Below are 24,911 nucleotides of genomic sequence, written 5' to 3' on the forward strand. Positions count from 1 at the left end.
CCAGCGGGTGCGAGCTCCAGAGCGGAGCAGGCGCCGCGCCGAGCCGGGATGCGGGAGCCGGGCATGGGGTAGCCGCGCTCCCCAACCATGTAGGCGAGCCCCGGGCGCTGCGCCCATCGCTCCCCGCCGCCTGCACCGCGATCGCTCCGGGCCGGGGGGGACCATGCGGAGCGCCCCGGTCGCCGCGCTCCTGCCGCTGCTCCTGGGGCTGCGGCTGCTGCTGGGCGGCGGCGCCGCGGCTCAGTACTCCAGCGACCTGTGCAACTGGAAGGGGAGGTGAGGCGGGAGCCCAGCGGGGAGCGGGGGCTGCCGCGGCCATCGCCGCCCCGGCCGGGGGAAGAAGTTGGTGCTGAGTACAAAAGGGGGACCCTCCCGCCGCGGAGCGCGCAGGGGCTGCGGTGCCCGGCTGGGGCTCGGGGGAGGGAGCGGCACACGGCGGAGAGAGGAGAGGGCTGGGGGCGGCTCTGCCTCCTCCCCGGCGGGCAGCTGGACCCTCCCTGCGGGGAGGGATGGAGAGGCCAAGGCGGGATGGGCTCTCAGCGGCGGGATGGAGGGGCCGTGGCGGGCTGCGCTCCCCGCGGCCCGGCGGCGGGATGGAGGGGCTGAGAGGAGGGAAGGCGGTGCCAAGTCCGCCGCGGAGAAGTTTCTCTCCCCGCGACCATCTTCCCGGCGGCCGCGCCCGGGGCAGGCGCGGGGCAGGGCCGGCTCCGGCCGCTGGGGCAGCCCCGGCTCCGCTCTGCCCGCCCTGGGTGCACCTGCGGAGCGCTCCCGCCGCAGCCAGGGCGGCCCTCCCCGGAGCTCCTGCTGGTCCCCATCCCCTCCGCTCCCTTCCCTTCGCGTCCCGCACTTCGCGCCGCAGCCCCCGGGGTCACTCCCTGCTCCCGGGCGCTCGTCCCGCGGGGATGGGGAGCGCTGGGAGCGGGGTTTGGCACAGCGGCCGCGCTCCTGATTTATTCTAATTGCACCGGTTGAGAAACCTCTCCAGTTCTCAAGTGTTTATCTCCCAAATTATCTTTGCTTTAATTGCTTGTAATACGTTTAACGTGTGTGGTTGGGTCCGTGACCTTCTCCACTCTTCATAGGTTTAAAAAAGCGACTCTGCTCAACCAGCAAGTGTTGCTGGGTCAGACTTAACTTGAAATGTGAAACGGTTCAGTTTCTAATATGCTGCTTAAATCTGACTTTCTGTAGCATAAAAATTTGACTGACCTGTATCAGTAGGTTATTTTCGAGTAGGGACAATTTCGAGTGGGGAAACAGCTGGACTGACTTACAACACCGTAATTTCTTATCTGTTACAGTCTGAAACATGCAGATGCTTGGTCTTTTACTTTTTTTCTGAACTTTTCTTGACAATTGATGCATACTTAATTGCAGTGAATCTACTTGAAGGCGAGTGTGTTTGATAGAGACCAAACCTTTTCGTTCTGTGGCAAAATCCTAATTGTATCATTTTGCTTTACCAACCTCCCCCCACCAAAAAAAAAAAACCAACTAACCTACCAAAAAAACCCTGTGCCTGCTTTCATCCCTGAGCATCCCAGCTGCATGTATTCCCCTGGACCTTGCCACATGGGCTGCAGCATGTTTTTTAAAAGAGTGGTGACAAACCCCTGAAATCCTGTCCTGTTTGGTTCTTAGTTTTGTCCTGTGTTCTTAGAGCAAGCAGTGACCACTCCTGTCACCTGAGCAGGGCTGGAATAAGCAATGACTTGAGTATCTCACTAAGGGAGTGATGCTTGGGGTGGGGGGGAGAAAGGGGGGGAGGAGTAAACTCTCATTTCCTGTACCTGAGTTTGGGGTGAACTGGCAATGCAAACTCGGATTTACTCACCTGTTGCTCTTGTGAGCCAAAGTAGTGACAGTTCAGTGATGATGCTGTTGGAAGTGCAGGGAAGGAAGAGAACATAGTTCAGTCTGGATGGTTTCACTTGTCTGAGAGAGTTCCAGAGTCCAGGTGGATTGGAGTCTTGGGAGGGGATAAAGTAACCCAAGACTGACTTTGGCCTTGCTGGTAGCAAACAGGTGTTGTTAGAAATGCTGGCAGTCCTAAGGCCATTAAATATCATCTGCTTTGTCCTGAAGGAGTAGCAGTTAAGAAGGAAAGAAAGTGATTTGCTGTACCAGTAAATAACCATCTAATTAAATATTTGTATGGATACTAATAGCTTTGTGAGTTAGAAAGGATTTTTTTTTTAATGTGGAATGTAATATTTTGAAGTCATGTGATGCTTCTTACCTTAACTGCTGGAAAAAGCTATGAATGCCAAAACATAGTCTTTCTTCCCACATTGAAGTCCTAGGTTGTCTTGTGCTGGTGGATTTGAGAGTCATGTCACCTCCTACAGCAAATCTGAAGGTCTTTTCTCACCTTTATGTACATGCCTATACTAGAAGGAACAATCTTAGAAACAGAATATTCTGCATGTGGGTTTTTTTCCCCCATTAGCTTATAGAGAAGTGATGAGCTTATACCCCTGAGCAGGATAAAGAGCTTCACTAGGATTCCTATAGCTCTCCCTCATGCTTCCAGGGAAATCTGATGCAATGCACAGCTTGACACCTGCAATTTAAATGCACTCAGTAGGCCACAGCAGCATCTTAATAAATAGCTTGGCAGAGAGCTTCCAGGAAAGCTCTGTCCAGGAGAAAGCAGAAACCTCTCTGTGCTGTGTGTCTGGTTATTACTTTTGCTGTAAGTTCAGGGTTTTGTGCTGCAATGACCTCTTGATGCTTTGGGCAAAGTGGTTCAGTGACAGGCTGAGAATAAGCTGGTCTGGTGTGTTTGACTTTGGGCTGTAGAGAGAGAACTCAGCTCTGATGTGGCTGCTTTGTGTCCATCCATCTTGCCCTTGGTACTGGTGGATGCTCTGAGGAGTTCTTGGTGCTCTCTACGTTGTCATCTTTAATTAAAAACTCCAAGTTAGAATCAGAAGTTCCCTTCATTCACTGCGGTGTGCAGAGAGCACATGGGTACTTTTAGGGCTCTTCAGCACATCTGTGATAGGATAAGTAAATAAAGTAAATAGCTTTTTTCTTTAAATTACACCTGTTGCACATTGCAGAATAACAGCTCTGCAGCAATACTGTAACAGGTCTTTCAGGGCAAACATAAGGGGTGGCTGAAGCCAGAAAGGGAGATGAGTGAGGAGACAGATGCAGTGATTCAGGATGTCCTCATGGATTGGTATGAGGAACCAGTGCTCATTAAGTAAACAGCAGAGTTTTGAAAGGGGTGATGGATAGCTCATCCATCACTGTAACCATGAAACAGCTGCCTTGTCTCCTTGTCATATACTCTGAAATCCAAAAAACAAAACTCAAGTGAGTTTGGAGGTGAAAAAAAAAAAAAAAAAAGGCTCCTGGACCTCCATTACTGTATGGACGTGGTATGTCTGATGCCTGGCTAGTGAAAACTAAACCTGGTGTTAAACCATCCCTGTGTGGTGACTTGTCATTTTGACTCAAAGCAAAGCGACGGGTTTTACTGCATGATGGTGGTTGCTGTTAAGTAATGTGAACATGTATTTTGAAATCTGCTTAAGTTTTGAGTCATCCTTTATTATAAGGCTTAATGTGTACAGGTACTTGTGCTTGATGTATCTGTCTAATGGCATCACTCTTGCCTGTGGGATATAATTGGCTTTCAGAAGATAATTTCAGAGTCCACCCTGTTTTTTGTTTGAACAGCGTGAACGTTTGAACAAAATTAATACTAAGACTTTTTTTTTTTTTTTTCCTCTGGCAGAAATTCCCTGCCTCAGTGTTGTTGGGATCACTTGCAACAGCAGTTTCACTGCATGAGTTCAGAGTCTTGCCCCTGGTATCTTCCTTCTGTTTAAGCACTCAGGCTGGAATGTGCCAGTAGAAGCCCTGCAGAACCTCTGCAGCTTGTTTTGATGTCTTGATGTGTGAGGGTAACTTTCTGCCCCTTTGCTGAGGGGATAAGCTTTACACTGTTTAATTTTACTTATTCACAGCTTGCACATAAACAGACTTCTGTGCTTTCTGTTGAGTGGCATCATGTGTGTGCTGTGCTGAAAACTGATTTTGTGGCCCAGATGTGGATTTACAGTCAACTTGAAATATCCCATTGCAAGTTAAGTTTCCTGAATGTGTTAAGTACTACTGAATTTGAGGGCAAGAGACTAAAGGTTAAAAACTTGTCCCTCTTTCCTCCTCATCTGTGTTCTTGATGTGGCTTTCAAGATTATTCAAAAGCACATGTTTGAAGGCTCTATTGTTATTAAATATGACTTTTTTCTTTCTGAGCTTCCTCATGTAACCTCTATCAAGTGGGTCACACCAACACTCACAATAATGAGTCACGTCAACAAGTAAATGCAAACCATATGTTTGTTTTTTTCTTTCTTTTTCCTTTTACACATTGCTTCTAGTTACATTCTAAATGCTGACTTGGATTTAAAACCTGTTCAGCACCTGAATATATCTTTGGGATGAGAAACTGTGTATTTGGAGGCTTCTGTTGAGGAACCAGAACTTGGTGTCATCACTTGCACTACATTAAAATAAGTTTTTGCCACAGGTTTCCTGTGTAACCTCGGACTAGTCACTTAATCCTTTCTAATTATTTTTTTTCTCCCTGTCTTGATTCATCTGCCTACAAGTGGGAAAGTTGTGAAGCTTCCCAAAGTCCTGCAAAGCAGACCCATGAGCTGTGATGAAGAGTCTGGTTTTGGGTGGTGCTCTACAGGCACAGAATAAAAGATGCTTATAGTTGGGAAATGGGTGCTCAGAGTGTAGGAGGAGAAACCAGCTTGGTGGTGAAGTGGTTTGCTCATACTCACTTTATAGGTTTGTGACAGGACAGGGACTGGGACCAAAGGAGTTTTGCCTAGTGGCCCAAATGCTGCAGCCAATAAACCAGGCTGCCCACAACTCGTTCTCCTGACTGGAGTGCCTGCAGTGCCAGTGCTTTGAGTCACATGGGATGGCCCTGTGTCCCAGTGGTAGGAAATGGCCACATTTTCTCTCTTTTGCTGAAAACACCCATAGCCATGTGTCTGCTTGTAGCCCAATGGGCTACAAGCAGACACATGGCTATGGGTGTTTTCACTACAATCAAGTAAAGTGATTAGCTAAACTTAAACCTCATGTTGGAAAGCAATGGGGGAACAAGTGTCCACCAAAGAAAGCAGCACAGTTCAGTGCTCCCCCAGCTATGACTGGGGACTGCAGTGTCTTTTCTCCTGACCCTCCCAGTTTGGAGTTTGGGGCTGCCCAACTGGGCCACAGGGTATCAGTAACACCCAGAGCATTGCTTTGCTGCAGTTCACAGGGTGAGCTTGGCATCCCTCCCAGTTTCAGATCCATTGGGAATATAGACTTGGAAGGGGAACAAAGTGCTAGGAGAAAGGTGGAGTCTGATCTGTGAAGCTGGAGAATGTGCTGGTTTGAGCCACCACCAGGAAGGAGTTGGGCTGTACGTGTTTTATTGGTATGCACCAAGTCATTTGCCCCAGCTCAGCTGATGGGCAGTGACTGAGGCTGTAGTAATTTCATTCCTTTTGATCATGTGCTTATATCCTATTTAATTCTGAAGCCTATTACTAGTGGTTCGACTTCTTCTTTTGAGAGATGATTTAAAGTTGTCCTGTAAGAACAAAATTGAAGTGTGTTGCAAGAGACCTGCGTTGCTGAGCTGGATGAGCCAACCCTCGGTGCTGTCCTGGGCTTCCTGGGTTTGTTGATGTGGGTCTTTGAAGGTTTGAGGTTATGGCAGTCACCTTGCTGCCTCTGTCATTTCTCTAACTTTCTCTTTCTTTCTTCCCCCCAGTGGCTTAACTCACGAGTCTCACAGGAAGGATGTTGAACAGGTCTACCTCCGCTGTTCCGAAGGGTCCATAGAGTGGATGTATCCCACGGGAGCGCTCATAGTCAACCTGCGGCCCAATATTTCACCTGCCTCTTACAAACACTTGACTGTTTGCATAAAGCCCTTCAAGGACTCTGCAGGAGCAAATATTTATTTGGAAAAAACTGGAGAACTGAAACTCTTGGTCCGAGACGGGGACCGCAGCCCCAGCAGAGTGTATTGCTTTGGCTACGACCAGGGGGGCCTGTTTGTGGAGGCCACTCCTCAGCAGGACATTAGCAGGAAGATCACAGGCTTCCAGTACGAATTGATGAGCAAGGGGATAGCAGCTGATTTGCACACAGCTTCTGGTGAGTTCCGGGGCATTGGTCATACTTTCACACACGGCCTTGGATGCGTAACAGATGGCAGAGGGAGCGAGTGGGAAAGTGGTCGGGGCTGAGATCCGTGTGCTTTTAAGGACATGTTTTATAAACAGGCTGCTGAGGAAGAACTGATTTTTTTTTTTATTTGTTTGGTTGGTTTTGTTTGGTTGTTTTTTGGGGGGGCCGGTAGCATAGGCTGGATTGCAATAATTTGTTGAGGGCTACAATGTGAAGGATTTTCCCCTTGCAGGCATGGGGTGAATCACAGGAGCTGGCTTTGCCCTACACTGAACTCCAGCGTGAACTGGGCTTCCCAGCCTCGCTGTAACACTTTTCTAACTACTTTTTAACTCAGTTTTTAAGATCCTGCTGCATGTTTTGAATAATAAACATTTAAACAAGGAGGAACTCCTTTTCCGTGGTGGCTTTTTTTTTCCCCCCTTTGCAACTACTGCTACTTGCTGACCTAATTATTGCTTTTTCTTTCTTTTTTTTTTTTTTTTTTTTTTAAACAAGGAAAATGGTGTGTTCCTTCCTCAGCTCTGTTTATTGCACTCTCCTGAGCATTACTGTGCCATGGCACTTCAACACCATGACAATACTTTTACAGGGCCAGTGTTGTCTTCTCTCTCGACCATTACAAAAAGCAAGTTTTGTAGGGAGAAGTTTTATTTATAGCTTATAGGAAGGTGGAGTGGACAAACTGAAAGAGCTAACTAGCCTGTAAACTCTGATACTAAATAGCATTTGGGAACAATGGCTCTAGGTGTGACCTAATTGTGCTGATCATTTAGGCAGGTTGAGAAGGAAAGCTGGCATTTGTGGAGGATGACAGGGAGAAGGGGGAATTCCCTTTAGATAGCTGGTATTTGGTTCATGCATCTCATCCATTCAGAATTGCCTCTAGCTTCTATCCCCAAAACCAAGGAGGGGAGATTCCCAGAATAGCCTGAGGAATAGCAGATCTTGGGGAGTTTGTCTCAAATGGCTACACAGGTTTTCAAGGTTTAGGTATTTTAAGTGGGGAACCAGATTTGTGGCAGCCAGAGTTCTCTTTTGAAACAGGGGCTGCCTTCACTCAAAAGAGTGCAGGGGAGGGGGAGAAGAGTCCTCTCAGCACACTTGGGATGACTCAGCCCAGGGCCAAACCCGCGGTGAGCGAGGCTGTGCAGCCCCAGCCGATTGCAGGCTGGGCAGATTCTGGTGGCGATGCTTTGCCTGAGATAAGCGGTGGTGTGGCTAATTAAAGTGCAGCTGTATCTCCCAGGCGTTGCATCCCTCATCCTCCTCTGGGATAAGTGATTGCAGAACTTGTCCCATCCTCTCCCCTCCCCTGGCTGCCTTCCACAGCAGGACTCTGGCTTTGGGTGTTTGTGTATTCGTGCAGACTCGCTGCCCTGCCAGTGTTTAGATGTTGTCACGACAGCTTGGATGGGGCTTTATTTTTGTGCTGGACTGAGACGAGCAGTTGCAGGCTCAGCCAGACTGAGGGCAGCGCCGATGCAGTAACCCCGGCAACTGATAGGTGGCGGCTTTGCCATTAAAACAAAAAAAGATAAACACAAATATTCCAAATTTCAAGTCGCTGTCTTCACTTTTGCCGTGTCCTCAACTGGTAGCTTGTTATGGAGGGTTCTGCTCTGCTTCTACGACACACAGAGTGGGGTGTCTCTGCAGAGCTGCTTTCCCAGTAAGATCATTTATGCAAAGATGAATATGCTCTGCAGAATGTCAGCTATGTAGTAAAATTCCATTGCAGGAGACATTAAAAACATTGTTTAATCAGTTATTTGGAGAATGTTCCCAGATTCTGTGCTTCTTTCTTTGACAGGCTGTGAGGACGAAGACATGGGCAGGCTAATGAGAAGTGACTTAAATTTACCAAGAAAAGTCATGCTTTTTTTTTTTTTAATGCAAAAAATTGAAATGACTTTTGCATATTAAATGATATGAGAGAAACACTGCTTGTCACTGCTGGGTTTAGTCTGCACACAGGGTTTCTCCTGAGCTTTGCTAACATCAAGGGGATTTGCTGCTGACATCCTTTACCAGCACATGCCAGCACAAACTGCTGTGTTTTCAGAACTAAGTGCTCTTCTTTCCACATAAAATCTTGGAGGTTTTTAAAGCTGATGGGAGTGTCTTTCAGAGTCTTTCAGAAGTCTGACTGAGGAATGAATCCAATTACAGCCCTCCTCTTTGATAGGCACATTAAATCACTTTTTTGACTGCTGTATTTTCGGCTGTAACAGACACTGGTTGAGTTTCAGTGCTGTCTTACGAAACAATGTGGTGGGGAATCTGCTCCATGCTCTCAGTGTCTTGTTTGGCCAGAAGCAGCTTTTTAATAGTTCATCAGCAGAGCCTTCAGGGCAAACTGGGGGTCTCTATTGTATTTTAAATTATTTCTCTTGCCTTTTTTTGGATCCCCAAACTCTGGGGAGGGGCCGTGGGGGGTGAAAACACGATGCAAATGCCATACATGACTCTTTCCACTACTCACTTAGATGAGCACTTTTATTCTCCTATAAATATCTATATGTCTGGGGAAACTGCCAAATTGCTGCCTTGTGAGGCTTCCATAGAGCAATATATTTGAGGCTCTTTGCAGTTCGTGGACCTGCTTTCTTCTGGAGCTGCTTCTAGTTTTTCTGTGAAGCCTCGTAAGAAATGCCCTTTACAGAGCTGTGCATTTGGAGGGGAAGTTTACAATCAATTCACTGAAATCACGGGAGATTTATCAGAGAGGAGGCTCAAGCCAGAGGCAAGTGCTGACTTTAAAGGGGCTGAAAACTGTGTTTAAGGTCCTGTATTTCTCTCTAACCTTATCTCTGTCTCGGTCACAAACGTAGCTTAAGGTGTTTTTTTGGCTGTTGCACACTGGAAAAATGAGGCTGCTCCTGTCTCAGTTGCAGTTTGACAGAGTTCAGCAGAGCTGGCAGTAGGTGTGAAGCGATGACGAGGGTGTGAGATGCTGCTGTAGATGGGGGCTGAGATGTGCTGGGCAGAGGAAGCTGCAGCACTTCATCTGATGGCAAAGGACTGAAAATCACAAATACTGCATTATTTTCTTGTGAGTGCAGAGTGGGGAGATGGCTATCATAAAAGACCCAGGTGTGGGGCTCAGTAATCCAGCCCTTTCCTTGTGCAATAACTACTTGCTAACAACTTCTCCCCACTTTCCCTAAGTGCTGTGTTTGTTTCCTGGTGATAATTGTTGTACTCTGCCCTTGAGTTTACTCTCTCTTCCTAACCTGGCATCCCAGCTCTGATTAAAGGGTGTAAGTCATCTGTTTAATACTTTAATGACCTGTTGTGTCCTCGGAGCCCTGACATTGCAGGGTGCATCAACAAATCAACAATGCTTGGCAGGGTGCCTGTGGTTTAATTAGAAAACCTCAAGTTTTATTAGTTTACAGCCGTTCTTTCCCACTTAATCAGAGTCTAGCAAATAATTCAGGAGAAAACATATGAAGGTTCTGAATTGGCCTTTCCCTTTTCTTGGTAGGGTTGAATGACACAGGGCAGTCTTACAGTTTTTCCAGATTTTGGTGGTTTAACCCTTTTCTCGACTCTGATTCTGCTTTATCACATTTGCTTTAGATTCCCTAGCTGTAGGAGGTGTTTGTAATATACTGAGAGGTTTTAATTCAGATTGCTGACATTTGCTGTGGGAAGTTTTTTTACTGTGATAGGAGCCATCTAAAAAGCACATTTCTGGGGGTTTGTTTCTTAAGCTGGAAAGAGGATCAAAGGCAAACAGTGCTTGTCACCATCTAATGGGAGTAGTCTCTAAGAAGGGTCACCTTGACAATTCAGGCATCTTGATGGGCGTGTTCTCCTCTTGATACCCAAAGTGATGGGTGACTGAAAGTGCTTTTGATTTCACATTAGGTTTTGGGTTGCACCCCTCTATCACTCCCATCCACACTGATGGTCCATTAACTTCAGCTCCTGCAGCCAGGCTCTGAAGGTGTTTGCCCAGCTGAAGAACTGAGGCATTGTGACATTTTGGCCCAAGGCCAGTTGAGAATCAGCAGAACCTGTTTAAGTTGTTGAATTCTGTTGATTCTAATCTTTTTCTGCTTGAGCTGGAAGAAAATACTCGGAGTCTCTGCTATACTGGCAAGTAGATGGAGGATTTTGGCAAAAGCGTTGTTTGGCCATCATAGTTCCTAGAAGTTTTCTGAAGGTGATGACCCACACGAGCTTCTCAGCTGGAGTGGAGCATGTGCCAGGTCCAGGTCTGCCTTGCAGCACAGCAGGCTGCTTGAATTAACCTCCAGTGGGAAGTGGGAAGGTCCCTTGAGAATCATTTGCTTTTTCAGTCCTTCAGCTTCTGCTCAACTGCTATGAAACAAGAATCTGTAGGTCTGACCAAAGGTTTTGGAGGGGAAGGTGAATCCTCTTCCCCTGTCCCACCAAAGGACCTTTATTTTGTTTCCTAAAGTCTGTGTTTCAAGAGTGTTGCATCAAGCTCTGGATCCAGCTTTGTGTAAGCTGTGTAGTTTGCTTTTCCCATTGCACTCATGGAGATGTCTGTAATTTAGTTGTTAGAGCTCAGGAGGTAAATTGAAAGCGCTTTCATTACCCACCCGCTTTTGTGTAGCAAAGAAGTCAAACTTTAACAAAAATGTCCCTTTATCTTGATGGCATCTCCTGACTTAGTGCAGCTTTAGTAGCTCTTTTATATGTTTTCTTTATTAATGCTGGGTACCTGGCCGAGAATATTAATAGGTAGGAGGTACAGCACCCGGGTGGGTATCTGAAAAACAAGGCAAAACTGGATAAATCCAGTTAAGTAATTAACAGTATTCAGCTATTTCCTGTATGCCGTTAATTCATTGGTCTGAGAAAACAGACTGCAAGTTCAGAAAGCTCATAAGTATTTGGGCTATGCCCGTGTTTCTGCTAACAAATGGGTTTTTGAAACACCCTCTTAACTGTTGATCTTTATTGCAGTGTGGGTTTGGCAGAGGTGGAGCCCTATCTCTGCAGGTACCCTCCCAGAGAGAGCTCTTTTGTCATTCCAGTTCATAGGATCCTAATCTCCTGCTTTCCTCTGATTGCTCCCAAAAACCCACTTTATTATATTTTTTTTTTTTTGTCCTTCTTGGAGGCTGAACGTGCTGCTCAGCTTTGCAACCTGAAGCAGCAGCTCATAGAATCACAGAATGGTTTGGATTGTAAGGGACCTGTAAAGACCATCTAGTCCAAACCCCTGCAGTGAGCAGGGACATCTTTCACTAGATGAGGTTGCTCAGAGCCCCATCCAAGCTGGATTTGAATCTTTCCAGGGTTAGGGTGGCAGTATTTTACCTTCACACTGGTGTGTTTTTCACTTCTTGTCAGAGTGGAAGCGTCCTGGTGTGGGTGAGCAGGAGGCTGTGGCTGCTGTGCCCGCTCTTGACCGGGGGAGCCGCAAGGAGGAAGGTGTGGTTGGTGCCCGCTGTGCTCGTCGCTGCTGTAGGCAGGAGAGGTGATGGAAAGGGGCACTTGGAACACTTAAACTGAAAGTCACCGTGACCTTTCTGCTTAGCACAGGTTCTGCTTGAGTCACTGTGACCATCTGAGGTGTTGGCACCGCGTTACGTGGTGGGCTGGGAGCACCCCTGGGTGCTGTGGGGTTGGCAGGGGGTTTTATTCTAACACACCCCAACTGATCAGAAAAATGGCTTGCTTTGTACTTTCCCCCCCTTGCTTTCCACGGAGGATAAAACTCTTACACCTCTCAGGGTTTAGCAGTGTTAGGAGGGCTGGAACTAGATGGTTTTAAGGTCCCTTACAACCCAAAGCATCCTGTGAGTCTGTGATTGGGGTTTACTGGTGAAGTGCACAACGAGCAGCAGAGCAAAGTTGAGGGATGTGTTCTGTAAGCCTGAGCACACCTTGCTGGGTGGCAGCTCAGGGAGGCTCCCTGGTGCACCTAAAGGTTTTCTGGTTTAGTTGCCTTTTCTCTCCCTCTAAAACATCAGCAGCAAGTTTTAAGAGAAAAACATCAGAAAACAGCCTTTAATGACGTTGTTCAAAATACACTTCAATTATTGGGCCTTATAAGTACCCTTCTGACACTCCTAGTTCAGGATACTTTATTTCCAAAGGGGTTTTTGTGTGTTGACCCTCCTTGCAGGAGGCTCTGCCACAGTACCTTTGTCTTTCCCATAGTAAAAGATGATACAAAACTTGGTCCAAAGTAACTACAAAAGTATAAACAGCATTCCCTAATCCTGTATGTATCTAAAAAGGCACAGTTAAAGCTGGTTTTTGAGGGTATATCACTGAACTGGATGTCATGGGTCAGCATCTAACTGCATCAAGCTGGCTGCTCTGTTACACCACCTGGAGTGGGATTAATTTTGAGACGCTGGAAACCTGCTCCAATTATTCATGTGCCTGAAGTGGTCAGGTTTGCAGTAAATGATTGACTGGGTGGGAGAGTTTGAGAGCAAGGTTTTAGAGTTTCTTCCTGTGTGATATGGTTTCAAAGTGCAGTTCTGATGCTCGGGGAATGCACACCCTCTTACATCGTCCAAAATCGATCGAGGGTGGTGCTTTAGGGACCTGAATCAGACTGAGAAGTCTTCATCTTCAAAAAGAAAAAACCCCAGCTAAATAGGAGGGATGCCCTAATTTAATCTTTCCTTCCCCCAAGACGCTGGCTTTGCCAGCATCTCCTGACCCTGCTTGTCCTTTGATGTCACCAGGACAGGAGCTGGTTTTGCAGTGGGCAGAGGAGGTGACAATGGGGCTGCAGTGATAAATACACAGCTGCAGGGGAGAGGGGGAAGAAAATAGCTTATTTTTGCTAGACTGGCCACGAATGCCGTTAGCTTATTTCTCAACTCAGTGGGCAGTCAAAACCAATAAGCAGTCAGGTGTATTGTCCTGGCAGCTGGGGCTCCCTCGGCTCTGACCTTTCTGTACCGCCGAGGATGGTCCCACAAACAGAGCTGCAATCCTGCAGAGTTGCTTGGCAGTCTTTAATAATGCTCTGTGCTTGCTCTGCAAAACTGTTTAGTTTGCTAATTCCTGAGGCTGTAGCTAAAGAAGGGATGGGAGGGCGGGGGAAGTGCATTCCTCTTCCCACTTACTGAAACATAGGCCAAAGCTTTCCTGTGTTGGGGTCTTGATTTGCAGGACTGAAAACCTCCTTCACCTTAATCTGTGCTAGAAGCCAGAAAATATTCACTGTAATGCTGCACAGATACTTGGAAGATACTCTGGACCGAAAGCTGTGGTGGAGGCTTAATCTTTGGTGTTAAAAAGCTGCTGCTGTGTGACACACAGCCTTGACCAGTTCAACTGCGCTGCTGGTTTGGATTTATGGGAGGATTTTTTGGCTTGGGTTGTATGTCAGGGCACCTCCTGACTCCTGTATGGGATTTGAGTCCTGCAATGGGCATAAACTCTGGTTTTCTGTATTGAAGCCCTGAGAGACTTGTGGTGTTCCTTAGTGCTGGGATATGCACATGGAGCCTGGCCTGGCTTTCCATGGCATCAGCATCCACCCAGATCACCCTGTTTGTACAGGATGCACCTCTCTGCCCCAGCAGAACTGTCAGTGGCCTTACACCAACTTCATCTATCTGCAAGTGGATGTGTGAAATTCAAGAGAAAAAACAAGTTCTTATGTAGAACAGGTGAATGATGTTAATATGGCCAAGAACTGTGTGCAGTTAAGTACAAAACCATGATATATTGTAAAGCTTTTCCTGTTACAAATGGAAGACCTGAAGTACCTACAACATCTAGGCTCTCGCTGTGTGAGGTGTAGCCCTTCCACAGCCCTCTTCAAGAAGAGGCTGATCAAATAAACATGGTTTTATAATGAAAACTGGCCTTGCTCCTTCAGAGCTCTCCCACGTACCAAAAAGAATTTGATTCCTAGAAACAGGAAGGAGAAGGACCTGTGTGGATCTGAAGGCACATACGCTGTTTTTTCCTTCTTTTTATTTCTTTCTCTTTTTTTTTTTTTTTAAGACTCACTCAATCTTTGCTCTGTCATTACTCCACTCTTAAGGTTTAACTTTAACCAGACACTTGTTACTTAATTCTATTCCCCTGCTCCATAGAAGTCATTAATGGACCGGACCGAAGGGGAGGGAGGGAAGGCTTTGTGTTCCTGGCAGGATTCCAGCCTGGTAGTAGGTGCTGGCTCCAGCCTCTCCTAAACCCCTGGCAGGGGCAGAGGGAAGTGCTTGGCTGCACCTTTTCCCCAGGGCATGGGAGTAAAAAACACCTCGCATTTTCATTTTCTGCCTCACAAGCACTTCATGACATCTCAGCTGAGTGCTGTGTTAGCTACTGGAGACAAAGCCAAACAGGACATGAAAGATTTTCCTTATAACTTTATGTTTTCTGACTCGTGTGTGATTTTTACAAGGCTTTGGAATGACGTTTTCTTTAGAAGAAAGAAGAAATATTTTCGGAGTGTATTTTAGGAGGGGATGAGCCAAGCCATAAATCTTTGTGGGTTCTGAGTCAGGAGAATATTTGCTTTGGTGCTGTGCTGTGGGGAGGTGGATGGGCAGCTCAGGGGTGTGATGCTGGTGCTGCCTGTACTGGCAGGTTCTCGTGGGGTGACAGGGAGGGAGGTCCTGCCCCAGCCCCTCCTCTGCTGGTCAGAGGGGATTAGAGGAGCCCCTCAACCATCTGGAAGCACCTCTGACTTCCAGCAATTTGTCTGTCCTCATGTTTCCCATTCCTAATCCCCCTTGGGCAGCAATGGTAGGTTTGAGGAAGGAGAGAGATATTTTCTGTGAGATAAACAAACAGAGCTACTTTTTTATGGCTTTATAGTGGTGCTTGGTGCATGTACAGCAGGAGACATTCCCAGCAGTTACCTTGCTGCCAGCTTTTCCCTTTAATTGCAGTTAGGGAGGGAGAGAGGGAGAGCAAAGAAGTGGCAGATGTGCACATGTGCTGCTGGCACAGGACCATGGGCTGGTGCAGTTGCAGAGAGAGACACTTCTCGATTGCTGGGCTCTGCTGCTGCAGTGCAGAGAGAGGAATTTAACTGGGCATCTGATCTGCTGAGTGGGGCTTTTTGGACACAACACATTGCAGATTTGACTGCAACAGAGGGTTTTTACAGAGCTGTGATGCAATGGGTAAGAGTAGGAGCTAAGGCTGGGAGGTGGCACTGATCCAGTCACTATTCCATCGCTGCCCACCCCAGCTCTGCAGTTTGCCATGGAGGAGGAGGAGGTGGGACAGAAAGAAGTGTCTTGAAGCCCTGTCACTTATCTTTTCTCCTGGGTAGAGTTTAATAATGGCTAATGTTGCTTGAATAAAAACTGCTCTGTGGGGTTTTCATTCCTCTCCCCCCCGTTTTGTTTTAAATTTTAAGCAAATGGCCGTTCATGTTTCTAGCTGACCTTTCAGCTCATTTGTTAGAATGGGTGCTGCATCTCAGAACAGCAAAAAGGCATCAACTCTGCAATCCCAAAGGATCCTTACGTGCTCTGTAGCTGCTGAGCCAAGTTTCAGTTTGCAAGCCGTTGCAAATGGAGCTTGCCTAGTACCAAATCTCTTCCTCACACTGTTTACACAAATAGTCAATCTCTGGTACTTAAGGACTTTAATACCCCTTGGAAGACATTTCTGTGAAAAGATAAATTTCTGGTTTATGGTCTCTTGTCTTAACATTTGTCAGAACACAAAGGTCATCACATGCCTAATGGTGAGGTTCACAATATGCTTTTTTTATTCTTTCTTTGCAGGAAGGAAGTGGTATTAACTCAATTGTCTTGGCACAGTCTATGCCACAGCCTACGAAAGTCTGCATTTCATTAAACTTAGTTGCAGGTTTAAATTGTTCTTGGCCAATGTCTGTATTTTCCAAGTTACTTCTGGAAACTTGTACATAAGTGCAAGTTGAACTGAGTGTTAGAAACGAGCTAAGGCAAGGACTGGGAGTTGACACTTCCTTTTGTGAAGAGGTAAAATCACCAATATCCTTTCTGCACCTGGAGGGGTCAGGGGAGGATGTCCATTGCAGCATCATGATCTTGGTCCAGCTGCTCAATCACCATCTGGTCCTGTACCAAATCTTGGCTGTGTTGTGGCTGTAGAAGGGAGTCTTTGAGTTGTGTGTCTGTGCTCGTGGTCCTTGTTCTGAGCTGCCTCTTCTGCTCAGCATAGGGACTCAGGTTAATTTTCTAGCAAATATGGGGAAGGAGAGTTCTGCCTTCAGAGGACCACTAAACTCTCTCAGTAGGTGATTTATAACATTAACCTTCTATTCACTGAAGAAGCACAATCTCTCATTGCAGCCTTCCAGCACTTAAAGAAGGCTTATAAAAACAAGGGGAGTGAGTTTTTATGTGGGCTGATAGGACAAGGGGATATGGTTTTAAACTAAAAGAAGGAAGATTTAGATTAGATGTTAGGAAGAAATGTTTTACTTGGAGGGTGGTGAGGCCATGGGACAGGTTGCTCAGAGAAGCTGTGGCTGCCCCATCCCTGGAAATGTTCGAGGCCAGGTTGGACAGAGCTTGGAGCAACCTGGGCTAGTGGAAAGTATCCCTGTTCCTGGCAGGGGATGGAACCAGATGATATTTAAGGTCCTTCCAGCCCAAGCCGTTCCATGATTCTGTGGAATTCTGAGGCTTATTGATGCAGAGGACTGGGAGCAGCACAAGCCCAGCTCTCCTGGTTGCTCCCTCACTGGACCTTTTCTTACTGACACACTGGAAAAAGCGCAGTGCTTGCAGAAAGCCCTGTAATCCTACCCCATCCCTGTAATCCTACCCCGTCCTAAGACAGGAAAACCTTGTAAAACCAAAGAGTGATGAGAGAGCTCCTCTGTGTGTTGTGACGGCGTGTCAGTGACTTCCAGCCCAGCTGTGGAGATGCTCAGTGTCATCTGGCCCCGCTCTCCCTCGCTGGGGCTGCAGGTCCTGTGTGAAATGCAGGTGTGCTGGGTGCAGCTCTGCTGGCCTCAGCTCCCAGCCAGCACTTCATTTTCAGTCCGAGAGGCACTGACAGTGCAGATGCATTGATGTAGTTTGCGTGGTGTTTCGGTGCGGGGGTTGTGAGGGTTTTGAGGTTGAGTGGTGTTTTGGCTTGCTCAGGAAGAGCTTTCTGAGGGGGTGAGGAAAGTCGAGGTGTATCTAGAAAGGAGAAGACTAGTCACAGCCTGGTAAACCAGAGTGGTTGTGGGATTCTTGCCCACCTCCACTGCAAAGCAGCAGGTCTTTTTGTTTGGGACATAAGCTGTGAGAGGTTTGTTTCTTGGAAGAAATGTTGCTTCTTCAGAGAGAAAGTCCAGGCATACTTAGGAAGAAATAATCACAAGGATTTATTCCACTTTATAATTAGTTAAAGCAGGATCAGGGCAAGATTTATTTTTTTTCTTGCTCATATGATGTTTGCCCTTACACTCTTGTCTCCCAGATAAATCACTGGTCCAGTAATCAGTTGAGACAGTCATTTCTGGTTAGGACTCAGAGGAATGATGGAGAAATGCACCATCACTGGAGAAACCACATGTCTATTTTTATAATCTGCTCTCAGAAGTCTGCACTGTGTGTTTCCAGGAAGGAGATGATGCCCTTTCCAGTAGGGTGCTGCCAGCAAGAGGTGCCAATTACAGAGCTGCCAGCAAGAATTTGAAAGGTGTGGGTGGGTTTCTTTGTTCCACATGAACTAATGGTGATGTCAGTCTGATCTTCCATCCAAGACATGTGTCTGGGACCCCACACCAGTACGACTGGAGGTGCTGCAGTACAGGCTGGCTTGGCTTAAATCAACCCGGGCTGCAACAAGACCCATCTAAATGTCTTGAAGAGAAAAGGCTACTTGTTTCAAACGAAAGATTTAAACCTAGAACTAACAGAAAACAAGCTTCAACCCTGCCTGGGCCTCCTCTGTGGCTTTTGATACTTAAAAGGTCTGATTGCTCTTCAAAGGGTTATTCAGAAGTACCGTGGTGTGGGTGATGTGCGCCACGGGCAACTGGAAGCTCAGATAAAGAGCTCAGTGTTTCCCTCCCCCACCATCCACACCTCCACCACACCGCAGGCACCCTCTTCTTCACAAAACCCAAGGGTATTCCTCGGTGCAGCGGTTTTCTGCAATTGCTTTGTGTTAAACATTTTCACTTCTGCTTAAAGGGTGTCTCTCTTCCTGTGCACGCTGCCGGCGCGGGGGTGGATGTTCAGCACAGCCTGCCCGGGGACAGCGGATGGAGAAGGGCTTTTGGGGCTCACTAAGTGGAGTTTTGGGACGGTGTGTAGAGACCTGCAGCCTGGCTGTTCTTGAGAGACGTGAGGTTGTGGAGGGCGTTGAGAAAATTCAGGGCAGGCAGAGGGGACTTCTCGCTCGTTACGGGTTGGAAGCTGGTTTTGGGGTAAGGTAAGGTCAGTCAGACCCATGGGTGGCTGTTGAAACACAAATGTTTCAAAAGAGGATCAGGCCCCTTCATGTGGTTTCTGTGACGCCTGCAGCCAGAGCCAGCACGTCTCGGTCGAGTGTGTCCTGCAGGGAGCCGTCATCCTAAACCACACGATGGCCCTTCCCTAACCCCCACCTCCTGCTCTCCCAGGAAAGGAGGGTTGCGTGCAAATGTCACAAACCAAAGGAGGAAGGACTGGGGCTGTGTGTGTGAGCTGAGGGAGGACAGCAACACCACCCACCGCGTTCGAGGCACAGAAGATTTGTGCTTAACTGCAGCACTAAAGGTGCATTTAAATCCGTCCCCAGTATTGGAGAAAACCCTTTCTGGACACCCCAGCTGTGGTGCTGGCTGAGCTGGGGACCACCTGGTGCTCATGGCACCTCCTCAGGGCAGGTCCCTCTCTCTTCCTGAGCGTTTCTGCCTCCCTGAGGAGAGGTCCAGGAGAGGACCAGCAACGTGTTTGACAAAGCTGTTGGCCAACAAGTGCGGTCTATTGTTAGCACCACCACGTCCTCCTCAGTAACATCAGGTTCAGAGGGCAAATCGCTCAAAGCAGCTGGGACATGACTGCTGGCTTGTGAGGAATGATGTAATTACATCTCCCTCTGCGGGGAGGTGAATAGAGAGGCCTTTGGAGGCACTGGACTGGGGGGGTGGAGGGAGAGGGCTGCCTCAGGTTACTTCAGGTCAGGATACTGTCAAAATCCATCAAAGGCATTCCCAGGAGAGTCGGCAGCCGACGTGCACAATGCAGGCTTTATGCCACCGGCAGTGGAGTTGAGTTATAGGCATCTGGGCTTTAGAGGGCTTCAATAAAATGTTGCTTTGCTCTCTCTCTTTTTTTTTCCCCCCTTCCCCTGCTGCTGTATGAATTAAGGCTCTTTGGCTTATCGAGTTAAAAGGAATTAGAGCAGCTGACGTTGATATTGTTGTTGTTGCAAGTTCATAGACTTGCTTTTGGAGGCGAGAACCTGGGCAGCCCTCGAGACGTCCCCAGGGAGTCGGGATCAGAGTCGGGATTGGGCAAACACAGACGCCTTGTTTAGTAACCAGGCCCGTTTCCCCAGAAAATGAGCATCTTCACCTGCTGTGCACGAGTGAAGTGCTTTTCTTGGTTTTCTTTTTTTAGTTATAAGGATGCTTCCCGTTCTAGCCCAAGGTGTGTGTGTGGTTTTGACCCACGGATGGAGGAAAGCACCTGCTGCCCGATCCGGAGTGAATGAGCTGAAACTCAACTTGTGCCACAAAGGCTCCTTCCTGGCTGGGATTCAAAACAAAGTGTAGGCATTGCCACCTCCTAAGGATTTTGTTTCTTTTATGAGCCTGGATAGGAATGAAGCTTTGCTTGTAGCCGGTGGATGTTATTTGCTTTTTAATGGTCCATTTACCTCGGCAGTAATCCTTCACGACTCGCTTTCCATCTGTGCTTGCATACCTTGTTTTTGCCACTTGCGAGATCTATTTGATACTCTGTGAATGCAGATGTGGGAGTTGTTCCACAGAAGAGGATTTCTGGTCTTCATCTGTCTGGTGCTGCAGTGATGGGTGGTGGAAAACGGTTATTAAAGCAGCTCACATGCCACCACACTGCTGTGAGTCAGCTGGATCTGAAGCAGGTTTTAAGCAATGATCTAGTGTGAGCAACACCGAGGACTTTTAATTTCCTCTTGCGTTTAAAAGGCTGCAGGATTTTGCCTAGGGTCCACAATTACAACGATTTGATTCTGTGTATACATGGAGATTTGTTCATTTGATTTATTACAGTGTCAGTCTGTTTAAATGGAAGGAACCACTTTTAAAGTATTTTGTTTTTCATCTGTAACGCTGTTGCTTGTATTGCACTCCTTTGGAGAACAGAAGTGCCTGAGTCATCTTGGTGTTTTCAATTTTCCGATGGGGTTGGATGAACTACAGAGATGTCTGGTCTAAACCAAGACTGTTTTCACTCAGACTTAAAAAGGCTGAGATGCCTTTTTATTATTAGGCCTTCGCAGAGCAAATATCTGAAATCCAACTGGATTTGGAAGATGTCTGTCAGCTGTGCTTTGTTTTGGGGCTTCTATCCATGTGAAAATGCTGTGAGATTCACACAGGTTTGCAGATTCCCTCCATTTGATTAATCTAAGTCAGGTCTTGATTTGCACAGAGGGAGGCTGGGGAAGAGGGACATTTCCCCTGGATGGATTTGGGAGGTGCCATGAATGAAACAACTCCACAGTAGGATGTTTTGTGTCTAATACACTAAGACTTGCCCAGAGAAGAGGTGGAATCACCATTCCTGGAAGTGTTCAAAGTACCTGTGGATGTGGCACTTGTGGATGTGGTTTACTGGTGAGCACAGTGGTGCTGGGTTAATGGTTGGACTTGATGATCTTAGAGGTCTTTTCCAACCTAAATGGTTCTGTCATTCTAATAAAATTTTCTCTGTCGGACATTTGATCTCGCCCCTGATCAAAATCTCTTTGAGTCTAAAAGTTAAGATATCTTTAGCTTGAGTTTATTCTGGTACTCCTTTTAGATCCAGGTTCTGCATTTCTCATTATATTGAGCATTTTGAAAAAAGAGAGTTGAAATGGTATGTAGGGAAAGAAAGGCAGGAAAGGCTGACTTGTTTCTAAGGGCCCTGAAGACATTCAGACGAAACAGAAAAGCCAATTGATCCAGATGCTATTTTGCCTATTCCTTGTCATTTCCTTTTGGAGCTTTTTAACCTCCTTGAATTATTCCTTCAAATGCCCCTGCCCAGAAATGTGCATTTTACATTCCCTTTAATCCTATTAAACAGCGTGTTACACTGTGTATTAATCATCTGACTGGAGCAAATCCGGTGGATTTGGTTCAATAATCCTTCTTTCTGGATCACTGCTTTTCTGGGACCTTGGAAAAAATAAGAGATTTGCCATGTCTTACGTTAGAGAGTGGCTTGTGCTGACAGAGGAGCATCAGAGGCACCAGCTGCACGTTGTGCAGACAAGTTTAAATCTACTTCTTAGGGCAGTGGATAAACTTCTCTGGGAAGCAGGTGGGGGTGAGGGAAGGGTGTGACAATTTGGGAATCTGGTAACTAAGTGTTCTCAGATGCTGAGGTTCAAAAACTGATCTTTTTAGGGGTGGGGAGAAGTGGGATAGCTTCAGTTTGGGGTTTGATGGTGGAATGTGTGATGGAACCAGCTGCAGCTCCAGGGCTTCACCTCATCTCCAGTGGAAGCCCTGCTTTGCTGTAGTTCTGTGCTTGTGCTGGTCTCCATTTTTCTGACTGGTGTGTTGAGATGACACCAAGTGACAGACAAGGGCTCTGATCCCTGTGCCACCCTGGACAGACTCACTGAGCATCCCCAGGCAGGGCAGACCTTGATAGTAAGCAAATTCCTGAACTCAACAGGGTATTATAGAAACATCTGTATTGCAACTACAGCACCTTCTCCTCAGAAATATCTGGCTGAGTACAAAGAGGAGCCACATTCTTGCATTGATTAGATTAGTGCAGATATCCAAATGTTTCCAGCAGTGCAGGAAATGGTCTTTGTGCTGCTTGAGCTCGAACAGATACGGGGCTCGAGTTTCCGCTTTGCCTCAGCGCCCTCCAACACATGCATTGGGGGTTTTTCCCTCCCTTCTTTGCCTCCCCCACTCTGTAACCTCCTGAATCTTTGATGTGGTGATGACTAAATGGGTGTGAAATAGCCCAACAACACTTGATAGAAACTGTAAGAGAGAAGCTTTGCCATCAGAATACAAAAGACACACGATCTTAAATTAAGCCTTTGAGAGTGCTGCATTTACAGCAGAGCACCCTGCAAATGCACCCAGCATCAAAATATATTTTGCATAAGCACAGTGAGCGTGTGGGGTGTTTGCTACACAATCTATCCCAGCAGGATTGGTAAAGAGAACCATATTCCTGCCTAGGTACACAAATCCCATGAGGACTTTGGAGTTAGCCCCCACTTCTTGTAGTGGAATGGATGCCTGACAGGTCTTTACACTGCTTGTCTCTGTGTTGTGTGTGTGCCACATTTTTGGTTAATTTAAATGGTTTATTTATATATTATTGTCTAGTCTTTTGCTAATTCTGAGCCTTCCTCTCCAGCTCCCTGCCGACCATGCAGCGACACAGAGGTTCTCCTGGCTGTCTGCACTAGTGATTTTGGTGAGTTGTTGCTTCCCCCTAATGCCAGTGTGACATCCACAAACACCAGTGGACACCTCCTTACACTTGGCAACCTGCACTGGCAGTAAATGTGGTCTGAGGGAGTGCAGGGAAGAGGGAGGAGGACATGGTTTGAAGGACCCCAAAACCATCCTGGCCAGCTGGCACTTCCCCAGGGTGGACAGAGGGACCCAGCAACCACAATAAAAGTAGAAGTTCAAGGACTTGGGTGCATCTAGGAGAGGCCTTTACTTGCTGCCCTACAGTGTTGGTTGACTGCTGACAAAAGACCAAAAGTTTCAATAATTGTCTGCGCTTCCCGTTTTAAAGGGGAAATTAGTATTAGCTGCTATCTGTGATGGCTGGAGAACAGAAAGGAAGTTGTCAGGGAGCCTTTAGCTTATACCTTGTTGTTGGAACTCTTCTTCATGAGTGTAATTATTTTTCTGTTTATATTTAATGTATATGGGTGCCCTTTGCTGGACAGTTTACAAATATAGACTATAACAAATGCAAATATACACCGGAGGTTACTGGATAATCTTAACCCTAAAAATAACAAAGGACCAAACTGGGGCTGCTGTGGTGAAGTCAGTCCCCCTGGTTGCACAGGGCTGAGTTTGGGTGAGGGACTTCTGGATTAATTAATCCTTCAATATTTTCTCTGTTTCCAGTGATCAGAGGCTCCATTCAAAACGTAACGAACGAGGCAGAAGAGCAAGAATCCATCATTCATGTTGGTGTCAACAAACTGTACAGGCAGAAGAGCAAAGTCTTTCAGCTGACAGGGGAGAGTGGGAACTGGAGAGGACAAATAAAGACCTTGCTGGAGTGTGGGGTGAAGCCAGGAGACGGAGATTTCCTTTTCACGGGACGTATGCACTTTGGGGAGGCCAGGTTAGGCTGTGCCCCTCGTTTTAAAGACTTCCAAAGGATGTACAGAGAGGCAAAAGACAAAGGGCTAAACCCATGTGAAATTGGCCCAGATTGAACCCCCCTGGTTTGGCTGAAGATCGATTTTAGCGCTTGGCCAGGAATATTTCCTGGTCACAGCGAGAACTCTGAACAAAACTGGTCACTGAGAGGCTGGACAGATCTGGAGGGCAGGAGAGACCCCACAGGACACCCACAACCTGCTCACAGACTAATGGAAGCAACAGAGGTACGAGCTGAGAAGGCTGCCAAGCAAGCAAGGCTGGATTTTTAACCAATCTTGTCCTTATGAATTAAGTTATTATATTTTTTTAGTGACTTCCTTAGGAAAACAAACAAAGAAAAAACTCTCATGTCTTAATAAAAAAAAAAACCCAAATGAAAGCCAAGATGCCTTTGTATCTTTTTAATACTAATTTTTAAAAATGTCTTAAGCTGATGTAGCATTTGGTATGGCGTATTCTGTATAAATGGCCAAGAATGTGATAGAGCACGGTGAAACATCTTAACATGGATGCTTTGTAAAAAGCTTGGTGTACAATTCAAAGTTGTTTCTTATGACAGAAATTTATGGAGCCAAACTCTTATGTGTGTGTGTGTGTGTGTGTTCTTCTTTTTTTTTTTTATTTGAAAGAATGTACAATCGCCGCCTGCAATTTTTTTTTTGTCCAGGCTGGCAAATTCTTTCCATTCCAGAGAAATAAAGGTCCCTGGATTTGACACATGCTGTTTAAAATCTCGATTTTTTTTTTTTCCCTCCTCCTCTGTAAGGCTGATCTCGGCCAGTCCAGATGTGCTCAGAGATCAGCTCTGGGCCGCTCGCTTGTTTTGTGGCTTCTCTGAGCAGAACCAGAGTTCCTGTGAGGCTTTAGAAACCACAGTGTTTTTCAAAGGGGAAGCAGGAGCTATTTTTGGAGATTTTTAGACATGTGTCCAGGCAAGGCTTTAAGTGTTCTTCTCTCTGATGTCGATGGCGTTGTTTTGGGAGCGGCTCCAAAGAGCAGGCTGCCCCTTCATGTTTAGCTCGAAGCTTTCATTTGTGCTGGCTGGCGGCTTGGCACGAGCTGGATGTTCGTGCCTGTGAGTCCCAGGGGACAGGACCAGGCCACCTTATAAAAAATAAGCACTTTAATAAGGGTGGGCCGCTCCTGCAGGCAGTGTCCTGTGGGAGGTACAGCAGCTCTCCCCCCTGCTCATTCCCACTGTTCCCCCTTCCCTGCAATGCCT

General features: G+C 46.8%; 1 protein-coding gene across 1 annotated transcript; it reads left to right on the forward strand.

Moving 5' to 3' along the window:
* METRNL (meteorin like, glial cell differentiation regulator) lies at positions 1-24,404 on the forward strand. Its single transcript, XM_050319320.1, has 4 exons — positions 1-276; positions 5,798-6,186; positions 22,692-22,751; positions 23,426-24,404. The coding sequence occupies exons 1-4, from the start codon at positions 164-166 to the stop codon at positions 23,740-23,742; spliced, it is 879 nt and encodes a 292-aa protein (XP_050175277.1). The 5' UTR covers positions 1-163; the 3' UTR covers positions 23,743-24,404.
* Positions 24,405-24,911: the final 507 nt, after the last annotated feature.

The sequence above is a fragment of the Myiozetetes cayanensis genome, unplaced genomic scaffold (assembly GCF_022539395.1).
Source record: "Myiozetetes cayanensis isolate MyiCay16 unplaced genomic scaffold, myiCay2020 scf22, whole genome shotgun sequence".
Lineage (NCBI taxonomy): Eukaryota > Metazoa > Chordata > Aves > Passeriformes > Tyrannidae > Myiozetetes > Myiozetetes cayanensis.